Genomic DNA, 15,655 nt, shown 5'->3' with positions numbered 1-15,655 from the left:
ACTGGTGTAATCATGCTGCTGTGCACTTTTTGAGGAAAAGGGGACTACAGGCATGTGTTTGAAGTCCTGTCCTTTCTGTCCTGCACGTTAACAGTAGTACAGGGTATGACTGCATTGCAGACTGCAGCGTGTTGTAAAGATACTTGAGCTACCTTTTTAAATGAACTGGCTTGTGTACAAGAAGCAGTCTGTCTACAATAGTGTGGATGTCCCTCTGACCTAATTCACCCTTCTATAGAGCATGGCAAATTAGCCTAGCGTGGCTTTTGGTGTAGGCTCTTTCCAATATCTGAGCTAGTTTGCAGATCTGTGTACTGCACTGCAGTCTTCAACATAGACATGCATTTAATGACTCTGCAAAATCCGCTACCTTGCAAGTTCTGGAATGGGGATTATTGTGCTGTGACACAGAAACATGCTTTTTATCCTTTTGCGTCTTTGCTCTGGGTCACAGGGTGGACCAGTATCAGGCCCAGTGTTAATATTTTAAAGGCTCTTAATAAGATTTTAAAGTTCATACTTCAATGTAAAGGCAAGCAGTCTAGGAAAGACAGTAACATAGGTGAACGTGTGACCAATGTATTGTCAAAAGGTCAAAGCTAAGTGATAAGAAGTAATAGAATTTATAGAATGTATGAATAAAATGCCTTAGCGTCAGGATTTCTGATTTACCTCTGATTAATAGCCTTGACATTAACACCCAGCTTTTTACTTGGTTTCCTTTTAGAATTTTTTTTTGTCATTCAGTGAGAAGGACTTGTAGCCTTCATTAAGACTATGTGTGCATGAGCGCGCTGGGGTTGGTCATGGTGATTTGAGACAGGAGACCGTGCTGCACTAACTAGGGTAGAATCTTCCACTGAATGTGTGCCAGAGGATTTCTCTACGCCGTATAAGCATATTCTATTTTTCTTCTTTCTGTAATCCAGCTAAACATACAGATGAAGACCTGGGTTTATGTGAACTCGAAAGTTCTAGATATGAACCAAATCTCTTCTAAGTACGTGAAAGTCAGAGGGTTAGTTTTCCCTTATAACTTTCTATTCAAAAGTATGGAGAAATGCATGGTTTGAATGTTTGGGGGAAAACACTTATGTTTTGGCAGAGGTCTGGCTTTGGAAATCTTAAGACTGAAACAGTAGATGTTTCAGAAAATCACAAGAGTTTTATTTGAAGGTTTGATGGGAACTGTGTGGCAGCTTTCTTTATAGTTATTACTGAAGTGACCACTGTAAAAGTAAAAGAATTAGAATTAAATTTGGCTATAACATTTTGTTGACTGAAAGAATGTGCTGTTTTACTCCTGGTGTGAAGTACCAGGTGGTGGGTTTTTTTCCCTGGGAATCCCACTCACTATACATGTTGTATTCTAATTTCTATGTGATTAAAGTGTTATAGTTGCTAGGAAAGTGGAATGGTACTGATGATTATGTTTCTGAAGGTGGTACTTGTTTCACAATGTTCAGGTCTGTTTCACTGTTTCTCGGCAAAGTAGGCCATTGAATCAGGTAGCGTGACCCTTCATTCTGACTGCTACCCCTGCCTCTGGAGTTCAGCGTTTCTTCTCTCTGTAAGTAGGGCTTAATGCTGATCAGGCCAGACACACCCTTTTCCCCCCAGGTTTTTATATCATGACACTGTGGTTCAAGAGTTCTGAACGGTGCTGTTGCCTGCTACCGACATTATCCAGCGTCTGCCTTACTTTTTGCGCACCAAATAGATTGCAGGGAGAAGCAATGACCGATGTTGCCAGGACTCTTTCCACGTAGTGAGCATGTCATGGTGACTGGCATGTTTGGGTGGGTCCCAAAGTGACTTGGTAGAGCTTTTTGTGATAGGGGACATGTAAGATTTCTTCCATTATTGACCGGATCTAGCCATTAGGATGGTTTAAAAGTGCAGTAGTTGCATATTGCTGGTATTATTAGCGTACCTATGCTAACACACTAATTCTGTTACATTTTAGTTTTAAAAATTATTATAACGACTGTAATGCTGTCTAATGATCCTTCTCCTTTGACATCCGTTATGAATTATGCATGCAAAAATTGCTTAAAACGTCCATTACTATCAAGGTATTACCTGGACAAAGAATGTCTGCCACAAGACCCCTTGATTAAGCAAGAATTAAAGATAATGGGCTAAATTATAAGTTTAATTTGATTTCTCCCACCTGTTCATTCTGGCTGCCAATTTTGTTCCTCTTTTATTCTCATCCTTTCCTTGTTCGCGTTCAGAGTGGTTTAATCACTGATGGTCAGTCATACATCTCCCAAAATAATGCTATTTGTACTGTGCAAGTCAGATAGGAGGCGAAGTAATTATTACAGTTTCTGTGCTTGCCTAGAAATAGATTCAGACTCAGGTCTGTTCTCTCTTGAACCATCCCAAGAATGTGTGCGTTGCCCCAGGCATGCTGAAGTTTCCCAAATTCTCATCTCCTGCGTTGTGTGGCCACAAAGAATGTGGGTCTAAGGGAGAAAGGGAGGGAGGGTTTACCTTATGAAGAAAGAGGATGCTTGGGTCATTCACTCCAAGCATTGTAAGTAATTGGCTTCAGATTTGTTTTGTTCTGGGGAGATTTTAATTAAGTTTTTTTATATGCTGCTTAATAAACATTTGTCCATAAGCGGTATCTTGTGATACCCATCAGTAAAGCAGGAGGATTAATTTGCATGTTGTTGTTTGTTATTTATTTAAATAGCCACAGAAATTATACTGTGTTCTGCTAAGGCAGCAGTGATGGGTCTCTGCACTGAAAAGTATAGCATCTGAAAGTACGTGTAGCATTAGGATTATTGTTGTGGTTTTGGACTTTAAAAAACCAAACAAACAAAACCCAACAGTTTGGATTGGGAGAATATAGAGGAAAATTCCAACATAAGTAACTGATACATAAGGTCAGAACAAGAGCCCAGTACCCTTTTTTTACACCAGTGTCTGGAAGCAAATTGCTAGGGAAAACATTTAAGGAATTGGAGCAGTCTCCCAGCTTCTGGCAATCAAGGTGTTACTGCCTCTTCAGGTGGCTTATATTTGTTACTTAGTACCTCGCACACCAAATTTTCATTGCTCTCTGACAGGACACAAATATGTATTGCAAAGAGGTGGTTAGAACATAGGCACAGCTGTATCAGGTCAAATCAAAGGTTCCTGTAGCCCTGTATCCTGCCTTCAGTAGAGGCTTTAATTGGACACCTAGAGAAGAGTCAGAACAAAGCAAGCATGTGATACTTCCCCCAATACTCTCCAAGCCTCCAGCTATTTTCAGTTCAGGGACTTCCTGAGCCAGATGTGGCTCTATATATTTGGTAACCCTCAGAGGATGTATCTTTTGTGAACTTGTCCAGTCTTTGCTTGAGCCCACATAAACTTTCAGCTCTCAAAACATCATTTGGCAAGGAGTTTCAAACATCTGCTACCTCTGTGACGAGAGAACCTATCTCTTTGTTGTTTTGAAGTTTGCTTCTACCATTTAATGCCTCCTAATTGTTGTGTTGGACAAGATGGTTTTGTAGCTTTCTATCATATTCTTACTTCCTGGTGTCTTTTCCATACTCAAAGGGTTATAGCTTCTTTGTATAGAAACTGTTCCATACCTTTGATCATTCCTGTTGCATTTCTCAGAACCGTTGTGTTTGACACTTCCTAGTAAGTCCAAGAAGTATGTAGAGAGGGATTTTCTTTTGCAAAAGCTGTATTGATGTTTCCTAATTCTGATCTTCATTTTTGTCTGTCCTGATTTATCCAGAACAGTCATGAGTCCTTTATAGTCTTAAATTACTCAAATCTCTACTTTTTTTTTTTTTTAGCCATATTCCAATTCTCACCTATCAAGGCAGCTCCAAGTTAGAGACTGTGTACCGTCATTAGTAATTCAGCTATGTCATTCTTGAATTTATTTAGACCTCTGGGGTGATACTGTATGGTCTTGAGCATTTCTTACTGTTCATTTGTCAGTTTCTTCCATGGATAGTCCCATCAGATTCAGACACATTCATTGAGTCCCTCAAAAAGGAGGACTCCTCCAGCATGGGAACCTCCCAAGATTTTTCCACAGTGCACACTAGTGCAAAAAAATTTGTTAAGCTTCTCTGTGATGGCCTTGTTTTCTCTGGATCTCCTTTCATACCTTGATCATCACTTGGCATCATCATCGTCATCATCATTTCCTAGCTGTTCCTCCAGTTCTTTCTGGCCTGCCTTATTACATTTGAAGTGCCAGAGTTTACAGTCTTTTCTGTTTTCCTCATTTGGACTTGGTGTCGGCTTATTGAAGGATGCCTTTTTGCTTCTAGAAACCAGCGATGAGCTATGCTGATGTCCCTTTGCTCTTCTCAAGTCTTTCTTAATAGGTGGTGAATATTGGTTCTGTGCTTTCCATGTGGTGGTTATTAAGCAGCTTTGATGCTGCCAGTCAGATTTTATGTCTCGTAGCTGTGTGTCAGAGCTTCCTTTTAACAAGCTTTCTCCTTTTTATGTAGTTACACTTTTTGAAGTTAAGCACAACAGTAGTAGATTCCTTGGTTTTCATTGTTCCTGTAGGAATGCTCAATTTAACTGTGTTACGGTCACTGATGCATAGTGGTTCTGCAGCTGTAGGATGTAGATGATTCCTGCTGCTCAGGACTGAGCCAAAGGCAGTGGCTCCTCGTGCAGGCTCCCTAACCAGCAGCTCCATGGAGCAACCTTTGGCAGTTATCTGATACTTTGGTCTCTGTTTTGTAGTCCCCTTGCTCGGTGTACATGGCAGGAGTTGAAATCGCCCTCTATACAATCATGCACCGTGCCTTTGCTGACCTCGCTTGGTGTGCTGCTGTCAGTGTCGCCATAGTCTGGTCATGCCTGGTGGTCCCACCACTCACTCTTCCTGATCCAATGAAGCTCCAGGTTGGTGGATCTTGGGTCACTCTTCCTGATCCAACCAAGCTCTGCTGCTTGATGAGGTGGAGTTTTGTTTTGATTTGTTTCTAAACTCTATGTAGCATATAATATTACTTCGTCATCAGCTGCCTTCCTTATGTATTTATATCCTAGGATGATGCAAAATAGCGACCCACTAATTGTCTCCCTGCTACTAGATTTCTGATATGACTACTGCTAGTGCTTTTGTTTGAGGCTTGATGTTCCAGTGATCCAGTTTTTCTTTTACTTCCCCACTTTGTGTAGAAGGCAATATATTGTTGGATTTTCTTCTTGCCACCCTATTTACTCTGCAGTCACCTGTGTGTCTGTTTTCATTCTTTGATTCTTCTCGGCATCTTCACTTGATGACCCAGAATCTGTGTCTTCATTTGTCATAGCAATGCCATGCTTTCGAACCATGTGCTTTTCTAATCCCCTCTCTTCAGTTTAGAATTTCACTTCCTTGATCCTTAGGTACCAGCGACCTGGCTCCTACGTTCGGGTGAGCTCCAGCCCTCCTGTACAAGTATCTTTATTCTAGAAATATTCCAGTTCTGATGAATCTGATCTCTTGCTTTGTCAACCATCCTGTCAACCAGGCATTCAAATTCTCTTTTTCTTCTTCTTTCCAGAAGCCCATATTTTGTTGTCAGGATATCTTTCCTTTTCTTCCTAGTGTTACTGGGGCCCAGATGGACCACAACGTAGGTTTCTCCTCAGCATTTCCTAGGAATGAATCCAGGCTATATGACCTTTGCAGCTGACGGGCAAATCACCATGTGGTCTTCTGTCAGATCCCAGACTCCAGCTGTCTGTTTGCCTGATGATATTCCAACACGCTCTTTTTAGTTTGCATTATAACTGCCTCATTTATGCATCAGCAGCAAGAGGGTATTTGTCAAAAAGGGTTACTTTGGTCACTGAAACATCTAACTGCCTGTGAAATGATGGTGAAGGAAATGGAAGCACAAGCAAAGAGAACAAGTGCAGAAATGGGGTTACAGTGCTGACCTTAGGAGTTAGCAAGAAGTAGGACTACCAACTTCTGGAAGAAGTAATAGGACCAGATCAAGTTGTGATAGTAAAAACAACCTGCACACGTGTTTAAATTTGACTTTATTATTACTGCCTAGCAAATATTACTGTATTGTTGAATGAATGTAGTAATTTTAGGTAGAACAGATATGTGTTTACATGTTGAGTAAACAGATTTAGCAGTGTATCGGAGACTCAGTGGGAACAATTCAGAGATCAAAGCATTTCAGATGTGCTCGGGTATCCAAGACATTTGCTTAGGGCAGGGATGTGCAGGACCAACAGGAGGCCCAGTCTAGAAGAGAGGAGTCCTGTGTTGCATCTGTCATTCATCTGAAATGGTACAAAATACCAGTGTTTGGGGAAAAGCACGGGTCGATATAGACACAGTATCAGGAGCTTGTTGAAAGTGTGCTCTTTCAAATACCTCAAGAAAATGTCAGTGTCTATTGATATAAGGCTTACAGACTAAACCGATGCAGAAAATTTCTCTGATGTTATAATTGACTTGCTTTTGGTTATAACTTAAATTCTCAGTGTGTGGGGGCTTCTCAGTGCATGATACATGTGCTGATTTGTCTGTTAATAGGACTTGTAACAGGTTTTGTGTTGCACCGGTGGTGTGTGTTTGGTTTTTTTTTTAAAGATTTATCTTAGTAGGGGGTAGGAGACTGAGAGAGACTGAACTTTACAAAAACAAAAACCTGCCAAACCCTATGTTTTTTTTGTGTAAGGCTTAAACACACAAATGCTAAAAACCTGAGGGTTGTGGGCAAAAGCATTTCACAAAAATTAGTACTTTATTGCTTAAAAAAAAAAAAAAAAAAAAAATTCTCTTTGAATATGTCTTTTATTATTGTGCCTTTTTTTCCACAATTCTACTTTTGGGTCAGTGCATCAGAATGATTCCTCTGTCGATTTGCCTCAGTAGTGTGCCTACGGAGAGCAAACATTTAAAATAACTGGTTCTGTATTTTAAGGCTGAGCATTATGGGATCATGATGTTCAGAAGCATAGCATTTTCCTTAGAAGCTCTTCCTGAAAAGAGTAACTATACAGAGCACTTGGGCTTACTCCTGCTCAGGCAAGAGGATCTAAGGGCTTGCATTAACTGCTGTGTAAAAGAGTAGGGCTGTTGGGTCAGGTGTATAGCTGAGCATACCACTTCTGGTCAGGTTGCCATACAGGTGTGACATAGCTTGATTTCATGTCCTCCTGCCTCAACTCATGCATTTGCTTTGCTTGGCTCTTCCAACAGATACCACCTCAGTATGGTCAGCAAGGTGTAAGTGGCTACTGCCAGCAGGGCCAGCAGCCGTACTACAACCAGCAGCCGCAGCCTCAGCATCTGCCACCCCAGGCACAATATCTGTCGCAGGCCCAGCAGAGGTACCAGGCTCAGCAGGTAAGCACCGTCCTCCACTACTGACAGTCGCCCTGGAGCTGGAAGTGTAAAAATGATCTGTGTGAAATGAACAAAACCCACCCAACCCCTTTTTGAGAGAACAGTGTTAAAAACAAAACTAAATAAACACAGAATCAGACAACATCCTTCTGAAAAGTCTTTGGGGATATACACACAAATACATCTGCACACACTTCCAGGCTTTATTTTATATCAGCTTTTTTGAATAAAGCTAGTATATATACCCCAGCAACTATAAATTCTGCTTTTAAAAAGAAGTAGCAGTTTCTTGATCAGATGTCAGTGGAGGCTGGAGGTTTTCCTTGCTTTTGTTTTGTTTTGTTTTCTCCTCACAAGACAAATATTGTTTAGAGCTCCTGCATCTAACGTGGTCACTACCGTTTTGTTTTTCACGTTTCATTTGAGGATAGACAAGTTCAAGACATAGATTCATAGAATAGTTTGGGTTGGAAGGGACCTCTAAAGGTCATCTAGTCCAACGCCCCTGCCATGGGCAGGGATGTCTTCAACTACATCAGGTTGCTCAGAGCCCCGGCCAACCTGACCTTGAACGTTTCCAGGGATGGGGCATCCACCACCTCTCTGGGCAACCTGGGCCAGTGCTTCACCACCCTCAGCGTAAAATATTTCTTCCTTCTATCTAGTCTAAATCTACCCCCCTTTAGTTTAAAGCCATTCCCCCTTGTCCTGTCACAACAGGCCCTGCTAAAAAGTTTGCCGCCATCTTTTTTATAAGCCCCCTTTAAGTACTGAGAGGCTGCAATAAGGTCTCCCCGAAGCTGCCTCTTCTCTAGGCTGAACAACCCCAACTCTCTCAGCCTTTCTTCATAGGAGAGGTGTTCCATCCCCCTGATCATTTTCGTGGCCCTCTTCTGGACCCGCTCCAACAGGTCCGTGTCTTTCTTATGCTGAGGGCTCCAGAGCTGGACGCAGTACTCTAGCAGGTGGGGTCTCACCAGAGCAGAGCAGAGGGGCAGAATCACCTCCCTCGACCTGCTGGCCACGCTTCTTTTGATGCGGCCCAGGATACGATTGGCCTTCTGGGCTGCAAGCACACATTGCTGGCTCACGTCCAGCTTTTCATCCACCAGTACCCCCAAGTCCTTCTTGGCAGGGCTGCTCTCAATCCCTTCATCCCCCAGCCTGTATTGATACCTGGTCGGGTTGCCCCAACCCAGGTACAGGACCTTGCACTTGGCCCTGTGGAACCTCATGAGGTTCACGCAGGCCCACTTCTTGAGCTTGTCCAGGTCCCTCTGGATGGCATCCCGTCCCTCTGGCGTGTCAGCCACACCACTCAGCTTGGTGTCATCTGCAAACTTGCTGAGGGTGCACTCAATCCCACTATGTCATTGATGAAGATATTAAACAGTACTGGTCCCAATATGGGCCCCTGCGGGACGCCACTCGTCACCAATCTCCATCTGGACATTGAGCTGTTGACCACTACCCTCTGGATGCGACCATCTAACCAATTCCTCACCCACCGGACAGTCCACCCATCACATCCATACCTCTCCAGTTTAGAGAGAAGGATGTTGTGGGGGACCGTGTCAAAGGCCTTACAGAGGTCCAGATAGACGACATCTGTAGCCCTTCCCATGTCCACTGATGTAGTCACTCCATCATAGAAGGCCACTAGTTTAGTCAGGCAGGACTTGCCCTTGGTGAAGCCATGCTGGCTGTCTCAAATCACCTCCCTGTCCTCCATGTGCCTTAGCATAGCTTCTAGGAGGATCTGTTCCATGATCTTGCCAGGCACAGAGGTGAGACTGACTAGCCTGTAGTTCCCTGGGTCTTCCTTTGTTCCCTTTTTAAAAATGGGGGTTATGTTTCCCGTTTTCCAGTCAGTGGGAACTTCACCAGACTGCCATGACTTCTCAAATACGATGGATAGTGGCTTAGGAACTTCATCCGCCAGTTCCTTCAGGGCCTGCGGACGGATCTCATCAGGTTCCATGGACTTGTGCACCTTCAGGTGCCTTAGATGGTCTCGAACCTGATCTTCTCCCACAGTGGGTGGCTCTTCATTCTCCCAGTCCCTGCCTTTGCCTTCTGCGGCTTCGGCAGTGAGGCTCAAGCACTTGCTGGTGAAGACAGAGGCAAAAAAGTCATTGAGTACCTCCACCTTCTCCGTGTCCCGGGTAACCAGGTCTCCCGTTTTGTTCCGGAGAGGGCCCACATTTTCCCTCATCTTCCTTTTATCCCCAACGTACCTATAGAAGCTTTTCTTGTTGCCCTTGATGTCCCTGGCCAGATTGAATTCAATCAGGGCTTTAGTTTTCCTAACCTGATCCCTGGCTGCTCGGACAATGTCTCTGTATTCCTCCCAGGCTACCTGTCCTTGCTTCCACCCTCTGTAGGCTTCCTTTTTGTGTTTGAGTTTGTCCAGGAGCTCCTTGTTCATCCATGCAGGCCTCCTGGTGTTTTTGCCTGACTTCCTTTGTTGAGATGCATCGCTCCTGAGCTTGAAGGAGGTGATCCTTGAATATTACCCAGCTTTCTTGGGCCCCTCTTCCCTCCAGGGCTTTGCCCCATGGCACTCTACCAAGCAGATCCCTGAAGAGGCCAAAGTCTGCTCTCCTGAAGTCCAGCTTTTTGTGCACCCTCCTCGGTGCCCTCAGGATCTTGAACTCCACCATTTCATGGTCGCTGCAGCCCAGGCTGCCCTTGAGTTTCACATTCCCCACCGGCCCCTCCTTGTTGGTGAGAACAAGGTCCAACATAGCACCTCTCCTCGTTGGCTCCTCTACCACTTGGAGAAGGAAGTTATCATCGATGCATTCCAGGAACCTCTTGGATGCTTATGCCCTGCTGTGTTGTCCCTCCAACAGATAATCAGGGTGCTTGAAGTCCCCCATGAGGACCAGGGCTTGTGAGCGTGAGGCTGCTCCTGTCTGTCTATAGAGGGCCTCATCCGCTCGGTCTTCCTGGTCAGGTGGCCTGTAGCAGACCCCCACCATAATGTCACCTGTCCCTGCCCTCCCTTTAATTCTGACCCATAAGCTCTTGGTCGGCTCCTCATCCATCCCCAGGAGCTGCTTTGTCAAGGGAGCTTCCCTTGACATCCTGACTTCCTTGACATCCTGACATCCTTGACTTCCTTCTGACATTTTGAAGCTGTTTTGTCAAGGGAGCTTCCTAGGGGATATTTTTAATTGATATTACAGCTATTAATTTGAATGTTGTCAGTTTGCACATCCAGTTAGTGAAACCACATAATTCAATATCCATTGCAGTTCTTTATGCGTTAGCCATTAAAATTCATTTAAAGTGATTCTGTTTTTAACTAAGATCAGAAGTGATAGTGTATGGGTCTGCTTCCCAGAGCTTGAGAAACACCTAGATTTTAGATACTGAACAAAATGGATGTCCACAGCTAATGCAGCTGTTACGTGTAGGCTCAGTTCTGTCTGCAGTCTCAGCTCTGTTAATCACAGAGAGGTGATCTGGAAATGGAAGGATGAAACTAAAGCATACTCGCCATCCTGGGATATCTAACAAAAGTGAGTTGCTCAAGACTGGGTATTAGTGGAAGCATCAGCACTTGTTGCAAATCACTGGGGAATTCTGTCAGGCATGGTTGATTAACATTTTGGGATAATGCTGGTGCAATGTAGAAATCTTAGCTTGAAATAAAAATAGTGTGTAAAATAAACTAACAAAAGATGCTGTAAGTAGCAATGATACAGGAGGCTCCCCTCCTTTGATTTTAAAATAAAGCTATGATAATTTCACTGTGTAATTACATGTTAATTTTTCTTCATCTACATTTTAAAATTCCATTGAGAATTAACTTTTTTCATTAAAATGCTGGATGGTTTATGAAATAGAATTCTTAATTGTATATATGATGTTCTTGTAAATGTCACCACTTTCCATCTTTTGGATTATATGTAACTGTGACTTTAACGAGTGCAGTTGTGTCTTTAAATTTAATTTTTTCCCTTTTTACTTTGGCATTAAATGCTTGATTTCTCTATGACTTGAAAATACGGTTCATAAGCATCTTGGTAAAGTCTTAGCAGATAAAGTCCTAGTAATACAGCCTATGAGCTAGAAGAAGCACAGCTGCTCCAATGACTACATATCACAGTTTGTGAAATTGAAATGGGTTTTTTTGCTGCCTTGGACAACCCATCATATTTTAAATACTGTCAGTTGAATGGATTGAGTATTTTAGTTTAAAAATATACAAAACATACCAACTGTACAGGACTTATGAAATAACAAGATACTGATGTGTCTGTTCGTACATGTTCCAATTACATCATTTGCTATTGTAGCCAGTAAAGTGAAGGTTTGTGCAATGAAGTGAAGGGGTGTCATAGAAGAGGATAAAAGCAAAATGAGGGTAAAGCCTTCCATATATTAGGGACTTCAGAGAACTAAGATGAAGAGAAAGGCAGGGACAGATTCACAAGTAGAAGATATCAGCCTCGATGTAGCCAAATTTATTCTTTGAGCATTTGAGGGTACATTGAAGGAGTGTCTAAATCCAGGCTCCAAGGGTGATACAGGCATCTCGAGGTCAATAGCCATTTTTGCCTGAATCTGCGAATTCACATGATACATTAGGTCCTCACCAACACAGCCTTGCGGTTGGTAATCCTTAGTGTGAGAATCCATGGTTTGTGAATGGCTGGTTGGTTATCCTGTTCTTCAGTAGTGGTCAGCCTCTTAAGTTTTGAACTCTGATCCCAGGTTCTGAATTATACAGGCTTTTCCTCGAGTATTTGTGTGTAGATGAGACTATTTCATATAAATAATAAGTGGTCCGTAACACTTTGGGGCTTGCTCCTTTTCTTTTCCCTGTCTTCAGATTGGTTCCATGGCTGCTCTTCTCCCTGTCTCAAGAAGGGTCATCAAGTGAACACCTCTTCTCTAATGTTTCCCTGTAAAACCTCACCACAGTGTTCTTTCCCATTCTTTGGGAACTGCTAATCTAGAAAACAAATTCCTAACACAAGAAGTTGAAGTCTATACTTTTGACACTTTGGCAACAGTGTTTGTTCTCTGCTGATGATGCATAGTAGAGTTACCGTCAAGTGGTAACCAGTGTACAATATGAAAATTAATACTAGGATAACAAAAAAATTGGGACTGTATGTCAAATTCTGCTGCTGAAACAAAAATTTTAAAAACTGTGCTTATTTTAAGCATACATGTCTCTGCTCGTATGAGACTGATTATCTTTTGAAAATAGTTTTAAAATTAGAGTTTACTTGATTAAAATTTTAGCAAGAGAAATAGGAGTAGGTATTCATATAGTTTTAGGAGTTTTAAGGGTGGAATTCACTGAATTTGATATATTGGGCAGCGTCAGAAAGAGAAAGCCCAAGGGAGATTGTACTGCTGTTTACAGCTACCAGATGGGAGGATGTGGGAGTGAACAGAGCCATCTCATCTCAGAGGTGCACAATGGAAGGACAGGAGGCAGTGGGGCAGGCTGGGACAAGGGACGTTGCAGCTTGGTAAAAGGAAAAAAAAAACCAAAATTACCATGAGGGTTTTCAAACACAGGAAGGAGTCCAGAGAGACTAGAATCTCCATCCTTGGAGATGCTCAAAATTCAACTAGATAAGGCACCCGAACACCCTGTTCTTACTGGATTTGCTTTCAACTGGAGGCTTGACTACATGACCTCTCTCTGAAGGTCTCTTCGAACCTATGTGATTCTGCGTTGCTGTGATTTAATATTGGCTTTACGTATTCTAAATAGAATTTTAAAATAAACTACAAAATCATATAATACCTGTTGCACCAGTTGGTGTATCTCTTATTTCTACTCTTAAAAATATCAGTACATCCTGTTTATATAATCCTGTCAATTAGAAAACTGAGGTAGTCTCAGTCATACAATCCGTCATCCCTTCTGTCTGTCATCCTTAGTTTTGCTCTTTCTTTCCAACTTGCAAATGAATTTCCTCCATGTTTTCTGAATTCTTCATCAACTGTTTTCTTGTCTTTTTGTATTGATTTTGTTGCTTTTTGCACTCTAACATTGGTGCAAAGTCCTGGTTTTGAATGGTCACAACTTTGAGGAATGTACGAAGTCAATTGTTTCAGGATGTCAGCCTCAAGAAGAGAAGCTGGCCTCTGAAGGTGTTTTTGCCTCATGCTGGCTAGCCAGAATTATGGGAAAACTTTGGACTACAAGTGTTTTTCCTGGAGAGCACGATTGGGTCATGAAGCAGGAGAAAATCACTCTAATAATACTGAAGTAGTTCATGGTAGCCCCAGCTGTGGATCAGGACGTTATTATTCTGGTCATTCTCCAAGTACATAACAAAAAGGTGGTCTTTGCCCCAAAGAGTTTACAGGCTATTCTATGCCTGGTGGACTGGAAGCTGAACTTACTTGTAACGGGAGCAGCTGTGAGGGGAAGAAGTTTCATGTTATGTTTTAGGGTAAATAAGCCATCTCCCCGATTGCTGCCTTTGTGATGTGAGTGTGACTGAACTGGTTTTACTTCAGGATGGAGAAAAGAGACACCAGATTGGAGAAAGGGGGCTTGTCAGTGATTTGCCTTCTTTTCCCTACTGTATTTTCTTTATATCCCATGTAGATTTATGTCAATCTACTTGTTTTGGAGATTATCAAGCTGAAAGTAGTGTTTGTTCTGGATGGGTGATGGACTTTTTCTTGCCACTGGTTTCCTTTTACGTAAAACCCTGTAGTGTGATGTACTGAGTATTCGATTACGGAGAGAAAACGGATATGAAATTTCTTATGGATAATGTTTTATTTTTGCTCTTTTAGACATAATGTGAGCGAGTTTCTGCAGTCAGGTGTAACTCCTAGTGTTCTGCCTTGGCATTGGTACTCGTCTTCATTTCTCACATATTGTGGAAGTGTGAAGCCATTGCTCCTTTTCCTTGACTCACTTGAATTCAATACGCAATCTTGTCAATAAAAGTAAACTGATAAAAGAATTTCTGGGACTGTTCCAGTGACTTGTGACTTTCCATTCTTCTAATAAGCGTAGAGGGGAAGTAGGAGGGTGGGATTTATTTGAATGTTTGAACTGTAAGTTGTTTAGATCTTTGTTAAATTGATTGCATGATGGGCAGAAAGGGAGTTTCATAGGAGGTGATTTGATAGTAATACTGGCATAGTTTACTATAGAGCCATATTGTAAGCCAGCATCACTCATCCCCTCTTCATATTAGGAGCCTGCTGTGTAAAAACTATTAAAGGAAGAGCTTTGTTTTAAGCAAATTTATTGCAGTAGCAGATTCATTGATCATTAGATATTGCCAGTAGATGTAGATATCGCCTTTTTTTTTTTTAAACTTCTTTTTACCTTTACTGCTCTTTAAAAGGAAAGAGAAAGATGTGCTACACTACTATAGTGTTGCCCTTGGCAGGGTTTTTCATCTTGAAATGGCATATAAATGAATAAATGCTTCAGTTGTTTTTGCAGTTTTAAATCTTTTGCCATAAGTAGAAGTGATATTTTGCTCAAGAATGTCATGTAATTGCAAACTTAAACTGTCATCATTAAACATTATTTTGTTAAGATAGTGTGATGTATATTTTGGGTTAATATGCTTTCCAACTGGCTTTTAAACAGCCATGTTTATATATTTTCTTGGTTTATGTAGCATGTGTTCATATGTATCGAGAGAGGATCGTGCCTTTGAGGTTTAATGTGTTATTTTATGAGTTGGGACCATATCACTTTTTGACAGATGAAATGGATCTGCAAAATAATTATGGTCTTACTCTTAGTTAAACAAAAACAGTTGTTTTATTCTACACCTGCTACTGTTACCCTGAAGTCATCTTTTGTTTTAAGTGTTCCTGGAAGCTTTCTGCTTGCAAGTTTCCAGAATAGAGTGGGATTATACTGATCCCTTTTCTCACGTGCAGGCATGAGATTAAAAGGGGAAAAAAGTGTGGCAGGTCCTTGAGGTGGGCATACGTGTGCACTTTTCTGGGGCCATTGGTCCTTCTGGATAGCAGTGTGCACGAAGAGGCTCTGTCTGTGTGTTTCTACACCATTCCTGTGTGGTTACCATCATTTCTTTTAAATGGCTTAAAGGAACAGTCAAGTAGTTCAGGCTCAGTCTTCAGTCTTTTTATTTAAAAGGAGAACATGTTTTTATAAACAAGCAAACAAACAAGACTCCCTCACTGACAGGTTTTATTAAAATGTTCTAAAAGCTGGCCAAAACCTTGTTTTCCCCCCCAGTATAATACCTTACCTACTAATAAGACCTATGGATCACGATGAGATTTTTTTCAACCCAAATTGTCATAGGACAAATAAAGAGTAGAATAACT

The 15,655-nt window shown here is 41.9% G+C and overlaps 1 protein-coding gene across 6 annotated transcripts in view; it reads left to right on the top strand.

The window, feature by feature from the left end:
* The window catches only part of ARID1B (AT-rich interaction domain 1B), a 339,132-nt gene that overhangs the window by 75,444 nt on the left and 248,033 nt on the right, over positions 1–15,655 (top strand). For all 6 annotated transcript variants that reach the window (XM_076333801.1, XM_076333797.1, XM_076333800.1 and 3 more), the window contains exon 3: positions 7,199–7,345. In XM_076333801.1, the coding sequence (XP_076189916.1) occupies positions 7,199–7,345 (147 nt within the window). The remainder of the gene's footprint in view (positions 1–7,198; positions 7,346–15,655) is intronic.

This window comes from Aptenodytes patagonicus, chromosome 3, assembly GCF_965638725.1.
Source record: "Aptenodytes patagonicus chromosome 3, bAptPat1.pri.cur, whole genome shotgun sequence".
Classification (NCBI taxonomy): domain Eukaryota; kingdom Metazoa; phylum Chordata; class Aves; order Sphenisciformes; family Spheniscidae; genus Aptenodytes; species Aptenodytes patagonicus.
This window is presented reverse-complemented; position numbering and strand designations above follow the sequence as displayed.